At 32.3% G+C, this 10,251-nt stretch overlaps 2 protein-coding genes across 2 annotated transcripts; both read left to right on the plus strand.

Annotated features, from left to right (window-relative positions):
- Positions 1-1,412: 1,412 nt before the first annotated feature.
- LOC120580686 (uncharacterized mitochondrial protein AtMg00370) lies at positions 1,413-1,861 on the plus strand. Its single transcript, XM_039834745.1, has one exon. It carries the CDS (start codon positions 1,454-1,456, stop codon positions 1,859-1,861), a length of 408 nt encoding a protein of 135 aa, XP_039690679.1. The 5' UTR covers positions 1,413-1,453.
- Positions 1,862-3,817: 1,956 nt separating this feature from the next.
- LOC11411196 (aspartic proteinase CDR1) lies at positions 3,818-9,294 on the plus strand. Its single transcript, XM_003616441.2, has 2 exons — positions 3,818-5,118; positions 8,793-9,294. Exons 1-2 carry the CDS (start codon positions 3,818-3,820, stop codon positions 9,292-9,294), a joined length of 1,803 nt encoding a protein of 600 aa, XP_003616489.2.
- The last annotated feature ends 957 nt before the right edge of the window (positions 9,295-10,251 follow it).

A 10,251-nucleotide genomic window follows, 5' to 3' on the forward strand; every position in this document is an offset into this window, starting at 1 on the left:
TGGGGAAGAACAGCAGAGCAAAGTAGCATAGCAAAAATGTGTTCCTCGTCATTAATATGTTTGCTCTCGGTAATGGTGACCTCTCGGGAGAATTGATGACTGCATCAAAGATGCACTTCCTATTACTAGGACTAGTACATATGAAAATAGTTAGTAGAACAAAGGAGTATCCCCAACCTACACCTAGGTATTGACCGCGAGTCTCCAATATTGCAGAACAGGATGGTATACGATGAGATAGAATGTAATAGAAACAATGACAGGGGTAACCCGTTACCTACTCTTACTTAACATCTTACTTAACAAGCAAACACTTTACCCTTCCTTCCGAATTATGTAATCCGGAATGAAAAAAATCTCCCCTAATAGGATTCAAACCTACGATCAATTGGTTAACAGCCGACCACTCTACCACTGAGCTACTGAGGAACAAAGGTAAATTCTATTATCTGACCGAAGTTTCCTTTATAACTTGTGGAACTTCTTCATAATGGCTACGTTCCATGCCTCATTTCATAGGTAAATTCAAAGTGGCTCTATTTCATTATATTCTATCCATATTATCATATAATAAGATATTTAATCTAATAATATCTAATATAAATAATAAAAGAATATCATATCACCAACCATTTACTTATTAATATCATTTACTATACTATTAATATCATTTAATATCATATCACTAATCATTTACTATCTACTAAATATCATATAATATATTATTATATATAATAAATAAAAAATACGAAAATGAATAATTCATATCATATACTCCCTCCGTCCCTAATTATAAGACCCTTTTGAGAGTTTTTTTTGTCCCTTTTTATAAGACCCCTTTGTTATTTCCAACTACATTAATTATTTCTTTACATACATGCCCTTATTTATTATACATCTTTTTCTTCAATCAACAATAAATAACATGTTGAAAACATAAACTAACCTTCTTTCTTAAAGGATAAAATTGTAAAAACAATAGTGATTACAAACAACTTTAATACAAATATCCACTATCTTATTTCCCGTGATTTTGGCAAAAGGGTCTTATATATAGGGACGGAGGGAGTACTAAATATACTAAATAACATATACTAAATATCATTTACTATCTACTAAATATCATTTCTTGTCAAAAAAAAAAACTAAATATCATATAATATATTATTATATATAATAAATTAAAAATACGAAAATGAATAATTCATATCATATACTAAATATACTAAATAACATATACTAAATATCATATACTAAATATACTAAATAACATTTACTATCTACTAAATATCATATAATATATTATTATATATAATAAATAAAAAATACGAAAATGAATAATTCATATCATATACTAATAACATATAAGAATTACCAATATCATATACGAATAGTAATGAAATTGTAAGAATAAAAATTGCAATAAATATCAAAATACTAAAAGAGGTTTTTCATGATTTATCAATCGTTTATACTAGATCGTTTAGTAGTTTTATGCCTTAAAATACTAAATTCAGCCATTGTGATGGGATTGTATTATGGATTTCTGACTACATTCTCCATAGGGCCATCTTATCTCTTCCTTATTCGAGCCCGGGTTATGGACAAAGGGACCGAGACGGAAATAACAGCAACAACCGGGTTTATTACGGGACAACTTATGATGTTCATATCGATCTATTATGCTCCTTTGCATTTGGCTTTGATTAGACCTCATACAATCATTGTCCTAACTCTACCGTATCTTTTCTTTAATTTCGTATACAAAAAAAACAAACACTATTATTCGGCGGATTCTCACTTTTATTTGGATTTGGATTACGGATACAAGAATCCAAATTCAATACGTAAAAAGATATGACCAATTAACCAACCAAGAAAACTACTTGTTAAGAATAACAATTTATTGTTGGATCGAAAGAGGTAAATGTTCATTAATCTTAGTAAGATTGAACTTGGGAAAAGCAAGGGGTTTGATAACTGAAAAAAAAGATTGTTAAAGAATACTTTGTAAGTGATTGAACATCTTAATATAATTAAATAAAAATTAAAAGTATTAAAAGTTACTTTATGATTAAGATTAACTCTTTTATTTTTAGAAAAAATTGAGTCACTTATTTGACATTTAATGTTACCTATGTATACTACATTTTGATTGGTTGATATCATGAGAGGGTAATTACCTCCTAAATAAGAGAGGGTAACGTAGACCTCACCCGTTAACTTTGACTTGAACTGATAATCTCTTAGATTTTTTATTTTGTCTGATATTTGCATGTGTACTTTCCTATTGTATTCTGTCATCAAGATGTTTGCTTTTTAAAATACTTCCTACCCAGAGCTATTTCTTGAGGACAAGAGACTATTCAAGTATATATAAGAGATTTGGATAGATTATATTTCTACCTATTTTTTGGGGGCTTGTGTTACTTACTATTTATATAATTTGTTAAATTATTAGAGTTATTTTACTACCTTTTATTTGTTTATTCACGTTTACTATCATCATGAGTGAGTAAAATCATTTTACGTTCCAAACTTTCTAACGATTTGGTGTACCGATAAACTCAAATTTTTGAATGTATCATAAAATTTGTCTTGATTTTTTCAGACATGTTTAGAACATTATAAAACACTTCAGCGTAAAAAATAAGCTCAAAATATGATTTTTAGGTCTAAATTTTCGTTACTCGTTTAAAAATTCATAATAAATTATAGTAATTTTTTTGTGAAATAACTTTTTTTATAAACAAGCAAGCAAAAAGTCATTCAAAAATTGAAAAGTCTAAGGATAACAAAAAAATTTAAATTTAACATAACTATTCATGCTAATTTTTTTTTATAGAGACGTAAACATATAAAAAAAAAAATTATAAAGACACAAATTTTTTTTTTGATAATTTACAAGGACCAAGAACTTATTTAAATCTATGTTTTCAAAATTGGATTTACGTATGTTTTCGTCCTCAAACAAATATTTCAAGCACTGATGTTTATATTTCAAGCTTCTTCACAATGTGTGTTTGGGATAAATTTAAATTCATCGAGATTCATGTACCATACTCTCATTAATTTATACATTTAAATTTTTAGTTAACCAGCTTAAAGAAACAAACAATGGATGTTTACTTTAGTTTTTATTTTTGTAAAGATATTTTGATTCAAGTCTTGGTGTAGTTTAGATGTATTATTCGTATTTCATGTATTTGATTAATACTATGTGTAGTTTATATCTTTTTTTTTTTTTGAAGGAATGTGTAGTTTATATCTATTATTCGAAATACATGAAATGGTATTGGTAACATGATATTTGTGCTAGAAAAAGAGTATTATGCACTGTCATAAAAAATAAAATAAAAAAATCAAGTCACTACTATATTTGTTTTACCATATTCTGTATATTACTCCTAGTAACATACTATTTCAGTATTTCGAAAAGTTTCATCACTTACCTTTTTTTCGTTTTCTTAAGAGGATCACTTACTTAGTCTTTACTAAGATGATAACTGTGGATATAATGCTAATACTATCAAAATATTTATTGTAGAATATCAAAAATTGAATTAATACCAAATTCATCGAAAATCTGATCTTATCAAATTCCACCAACTCAAAATTAGTACAAGAATAATATAATAATAAAGAAGCATAAATGTTTTACCGTTTTCTTTTTATCCTTTATGAATGATGAATGAATAATCACAAATTTTGAGGCTCTATTCTTATGTAAGAGTCTATCTACATTCTCATAGTCACAAGTCTATAAAAAGGTTGTATTGTAACAAAGAAAGTCGTATCAAAATTTGTGATAGCAACAATGAACACACTTTGCTTTCTCACTCTTTCTTTGTTTTCCCTTTGTTTCATTGCTTCTTTTTCTCATGCTCTAAGCAATGGTTTTAGTGTTGAACTCATCCACCGTGACTCCCCAAAATCACCATACTACAAACCTACCGAAAATAAATACCAACACTTTGTCGATGCAGCACGTCGTTCCATCAATCGTGCCAATCATTTCTTTAAAGATTCTGACACAAGTACACCTGAATCAACTGTAATCCCCGATAGGGGTGGTTATCTCATGACCTATTCAGTTGGTACCCCTCCAACTAAGATATACGGTATTGCTGATACAGGTAGTGACATTGTTTGGCTTCAATGTGAGCCTTGTGAACAATGTTACAACCAAACCACTCCCATTTTTAATCCATCAAAATCATCTAGTTACAAAAACATTCCTTGTTTGTCTAAGCTATGTCATTCTGTGAGAGACACCTCTTGCAGTGACCAAAATTCTTGTCAATATAAAATTAGTTATGGAGATTCTTCACATTCACAAGGAGATCTTAGTGTTGATACTCTTTCATTGGAATCCACCAGTGGAAGTCCTGTTTCATTTCCTAAAACAGTGATAGGTTGTGGAACTGATAATGCGGGGACGTTTGGAGGTGCAAGCTCTGGTATAGTTGGCCTTGGAGGCGGGCCGGTGTCTCTCATAACACAATTGGGATCATCAATTGGTGGTAAATTCTCTTATTGTTTGGTGCCATTGTTGAACAAGGAGTCAAACGCATCAAGTATACTCAGTTTTGGAGATGCCGCTGTGGTTTCGGGTGACGGTGTTGTGTCAACTCCTCTAATAAAAAAAGACCCCGTTTTCTACTTTTTGACATTACAAGCATTTAGTGTTGGAAACAAAAGAGTAGAATTTGGAGGCTCTTCGGAAGGTGGTGATGATGAAGGTAACATCATAATTGATTCAGGTACAACATTGACACTTATACCTTCCGACGTCTATACTAACTTGGAATCAGCTGTGGTGGATTTGGTGAAACTAGATCGTGTTGATGATCCTAATCAACAATTCAGCCTATGCTATAGTTTGAAATCAAATGAATATGATTTTCCTATAATCACCGCACATTTTAAAGGTGCCGATATTGAGTTGCATTCTATTAGTACCTTTGTTCCAATTACTGATGGTATTGTTTGCTTTGCTTTCCAACCATCTCCTCAACTTGGTTCCATCTTTGGGAACTTGGCTCAACAAAATTTGTTGGTTGGTTACGATCTTCAACAAAAAACAGTGTCGTTTAAACCTACTGATTGTACCAAAGTGTAATGAGTGTTGAAGCCTGTAATGAGTCTATATTTGTTTGTTGTTGGTTACATTGTGTTTGCTTTTATCCTTGAATTTATAATAAAATAATTTGCATTTTATTTCGTATCTTTTTAATATCAAATGTAATTCACATTTGGTTTCTGTCAAATATTCAATATCATCCATGTTGCATTTGTTTAGAAGTGTACAGCCAGTGTCATCAACCAATCACAAGAAAAAAATTCATAAGTGATTTATTGGACGAGGTGTTAAGTATCATATAAAACTCTCACACGCAATTATAAGGGCTCGAGTTCGAGCCTACATAAAGGTGTAAGTTCATTAGTTCAATCTATCTTACAAACAAATATCAGTTTTATTTATTCATAGAAAGGTTGAAATTGAACTTATTTTCATTTAACCAATCAACATACAAAATCTTCTAACTATTGTGATTATGATTTTCAAACGTTTGACGATCATATCATTAATGTTATTAATGAGTTGCATTTATATGCTTCCCCTAATATTTCTAAGGGGTCAAATTGTTTAGAACACACTTGAAATTGCTCCAGAGCCAAGTTTATACACATAATATGATGTGCTTTTCCTATCATACAAATCTCATGCATAGTCAGAATCAGACCATCCCTCTAATTCACAGTTCAATTCACCTCTTTGATACAAAATCCCATATTGCAAAGAACCCTTCAGGTATCTCAAAATGCGTTTTGCTGCAGCAAAATGTATTTATGTTGGTTTCTCCATGTATCTGGCTATGAGGCACACAGCATAGGCAAAGTTAGGTCTTGTAGCAAGAAGATACATCAAGCAGCCTACCATTTGCTTGAAGTTAGTAGCATCAACCCTTTTTCCACTATCATCTTTAGAGAGCCTGTTACTAGGAACAATAGGGTTGCAGACCATATTACATTGTTCCATACCAAACCTTGAAAGTATTTCTTTAGCATATTTAAGAAAAAATAAATCAAGTTGTTCTCACCCAAAAAAATTCATTTTGTTTTCAATGCTGCACAAAATGAGAAAAACATTTTAGATAGGGAAATGTGTTTTTTTTTTTTTTGAAAGGGAATGTTGTTTCCAGGTGAAAAATATTTTCGGAACTATCACAACCTCTAACTCATTCATTGTAGCAACTTATGGTAAATGGGACCTTTGTTATTTGTTTTATTCTTTTGCTACCATAACAATTTTTGGTTTGTGAGACATTCGTCAAAATAGCTTATTAAAACAACTTATAATATATATAAAAATAATTTTCATTTTCTACAAAAATAGCTTATGTAATCTTATACATAAACACTTATCATCGTAAGTGTTTATGCTATAACTTATTTATTCAAACAGACCAAAGTCAAGTTGCATGCTCCTCAAGAAGCACATGCATGATGGGAGAATTCTTGTTCTAATTCATATACTACAAAGCTCTCTGTAGGATTACTACCAAGATTGATTCTATATCTTGTTGATCACATAAATTTTTTTACAATAATTTTTTTAAGAGGATAAAAAAGGATCTTTATTTTCACGCACGGTAATATATTCTACAACGGAATTGCTTCAGATAGTACTATATGTTGAAAGTTTGACCACACAACTTACACTCATAAGTGAATTTTGGACATAAGGAGATTTTATTGGATGATGAGAAATTCATGATGCATTTGCGAGAAAAGGTGTCACTATAAATAGCACTACTGATTCTACAAAAGTGTTTTGGTTAGGATTGAACCACGACTCATTTACTTCTGTGTACGACACTACAAGAAAATATGTGATTTGCTACGTCCAAATTCGTAGCAAGTTTCAGTTAAGGAGTTTAGCTTGTGATTTACTGCGGAATAACTACTGAATCACCGTAGCATTGATTGAGAGACAAAATCGCTAGGGAATTATTTCATAGTAAATCCGCAGTTAGTAGAACTAAAATCCTAGCAAGTATTTAGGTAATCCGTAGGGAAAAAGCATTCAAAATATATTTTCCTTAGCAATATAACTATGACTTATCATAGCATATTCACATCAAATCTACAGCAACATAACTTGGACATATTGTAGCGATTCCGTAGCAAATCTCCAGCTGAAATAAAAAAAATAATTATAAATCAACACAGCTTATGCTAAATGACGACTTCAATAGCTGGGGTACTCCTTTATGGAGTAACTAGACCTAGCAATTTAAGGTAGTAATACAATGCAAAACCCTGCAGTTATTGATTAATTAAGAAATTTCTTGGTTTGTTAGATTGCATATATATCATCTACGGCATAAACCAGCAGTTCTGTGGCCTGCTCAAGTGGTCAAAGTTCTATAAACTTTAGTAACTCGTGCATGAATCAAGTTTAATTTCAATAGTACAACTCCAAACTTTAAACTAACACTATTTTTCTAGTTAACATTAATATATAATCAACTCAGAAGTATGAGACCGAAATCTAGTCGATAAGAAGAATGAAAAACTTACGGTCATGATGTCACCAACATACATAGCCAAAGGATTATTTTCATATCGCCTGCAAATTTCAAAGACAGAGAAACAATTACTAGATCTATTCCTAACATGCAATAATGCAAAAGGAAAGCTACATAGATGCTAACCAATTTTATAAGCAGCTGCAGGGGAAATCAAGATATCATATTGGTCGAGTACCTCCTTAGAGCTATTCCTTATAATGGTTCTCACCTGTTACATACACACATAAAACGCCTTGTAGATCCCAACTTCTAAAATAAATGAAATTCAGAACGTCGATAAGACAATCTAGGAAATGAAGCAAGAGTTTACTTTAACTATCACAACAATATCTATGTTCAGTAACATCATATTCTATAAGACACATAAAGAACAAGAGCGGACGTATATCATGTATGGATAAAATCTTGAAACATTATAAATTTCTTTAAGCAACATATATTAATCCGAGTCTTGCGACTAAATTCAAGATCATTTGGGTTGAGAAGAATTCAGAGTTACAACAGACCCACCGAGAAATAAATAAAATAAAGTTAGCAGTACCTGTTGTGCTCGTTTTTAATATGCATCATAGTAACTAGCTGAAAGGGATTGTGTCCCCATCAAAATCGTCATTTTCACCTGAAATGTATTAAAAATAGAAAGCTAAAAAATAAGCCAATCCATACGAGCCGTGGGTGAACTTATGAAAACTAACTAATGACATTTTTCATAAGCTTTTTTCAGCTTAATTTCAGAAGTTCTCACAGGTAGGATTTGAAAACTTAGAGCATGTACAAAAACAATTTAATTTCATTTTATCTTGTTCTATAGAAATAATTTAGGTAAGCATAAAAATAAGTGCTTATCATGATAAGAACTTGTGCTATAAGCTTGAAATAAGTTGTTCACCAAAACAAGACCTTAATACTGAATGACAGTAATTCAAATTCATAATCTAGAATCTTTAATAATTAACAATTTAAATTCGGCATTTGAATAATGAAGTACAAAATTCGAAAAGAAAAACAAGCTGGATCTAATAATTCAAAATCAGATTGATATTTTTATAGAGAGAACAAGGGAAATACTTTCGCTTCTTTCTCCAGCTCTTCTTCTTGCCACCAGTGGCACACCTCTTGTGCATGGAATCCCTAGAAATACCTGTTCAGAAAACAAACACATGATAATTTACTCAGAAAATTGAACAATGGCAGATCCAAGAACAGAGATGAAGATGAAGATGAATCATACAAACACAAGAGGTTGACAATTACAAACATTGCACAAGGAGGCAGAAGAGGTACATACAGACACTTGGTTTTACTGCCAGAACACAACAGTAATACATTTAGAAAACAGGACAATTACTCAGTTGTAGAGAGTAAAATTGCACAAGGAGGCAGGAGAGGTACATTGGATGCTCTATGCAAAATTCATCTTGTTTATAAGGCAATTTTATTGTTCACAAAACTTAATGACATTGAGGAGTGTCATAGGAACCTTGCGCAGAGGCTAGGAGGTAGCGCAGAGGAGTTGAAACATTGGAGCAAGACGCACTGCAATCAGCTACGTAATGACATTGAGGAGTGTCGTAGGAACCTTGCTAGATTCCGTGGGTCTGCTGATGCTGAATTTTTTGAGAGCCTTCAATGGAAAATGACTCAGTTACTAGTACAAGAAGACGTCTATTGGAGGCAAAGAGCTAAAAGTCATTAGTACAAGGAAGGAGATCTTAACACCAAGTTCTTCCACGCTTCAGCTACAGCAAGGAAAAAGGTAAATAAAATTCTTTCTCTAGAAGATGATGCAGGGGTCCGTGTGTCAGATGATAATGATATGGCTTCAGTAGCTAAATGTTACTTTGATGAGCTGTTTCGAGCTAAACAAAGCACAAGAGATCCGGTGATCAATGTTATAAATAAAGTCATTTCCGAGGAGGATAATCATCAACTTACAACACCTTTTTTGATAGAAGAATTTAAGGAGGCAATGTTCTCAATGCAAGCCGAAAAATGCCCAGGTCCTGACGGATTTAATCCTGGTTTTTACCAACATTTTTGGCAACTGTGCAGCCCGGATATTTTTCGTGAATGTTGTTCTTGGTTAGAAAGTGGTCAGCTACCAGCCTCACTCAATTCAACTAACATTGCTTTAATCCCTAAAGGTTCTGAGCAACGGACAATGAAAGACTGGAGGCCAATTGCACTTTGCGATGTTTTCTATAAGGTGGTGTCCAAGGTGTTGGCGAATAGATTAAAGAAAATTTTACATAAATGTATATTGGATAATCAGTCTGCGTTTGTGCCAGGACGGCCAATTTTAGATAATGCGATGGTTGCCATTGAGGTGGTTCACTACATGAAGTCAAAAACAAAAGGGAAGAAAGGTAATGTTGCTCTAAAATTAGACATAAGCAAGGCGTATGATAGAATTGATTGGTTGTATCTTAAGGAAGTAATGATCAAGATGGGATTTTGTCATCGGTGGGTGAATTGGATAATGATGTGCATAGAAACGGTTGATTACTCGGTGTTAGTTAATCAAAAGTTGGTAGGGCCTCCTATCATTCCAGGGAGAGGACTCCAGCAAGGGGATCCTTTGTCCCCGTATTTATTCATTTTATGTGTGGAGGGGCTGTCAGCTCTTATTCGTCAAGCAGAGGCCAGGGGCGAG

Source organism: Medicago truncatula, chromosome 5 (genome assembly GCF_003473485.1).
Source record: "Medicago truncatula cultivar Jemalong A17 chromosome 5, MtrunA17r5.0-ANR, whole genome shotgun sequence".
Classification (NCBI taxonomy): domain Eukaryota; kingdom Viridiplantae; phylum Streptophyta; class Magnoliopsida; order Fabales; family Fabaceae; genus Medicago; species Medicago truncatula.

Bases quoted from the DNA above. Each gene is read 5' to 3' on its own strand.
- LOC11411196 (XM_003616441.2), top strand. From the start codon at position 3,818: ATGAACACACTTTGCTTTCTCACTCTTTCTTTGTTTTCCCTTTGTTTC. The intron at 5,119-8,792 runs GTAATGAGTGTT...GAACAATGGCAG, and splicing joins CCTACTGATTGTACCAAAGT to ATCCAAGAACAGAGATGAAG.
- LOC120580686 (XM_039834745.1), top strand. From the start codon at position 1,454: ATGATTTATCAATCGTTTATACTAGATCGTTTAGTAGTTTTATGCCTT.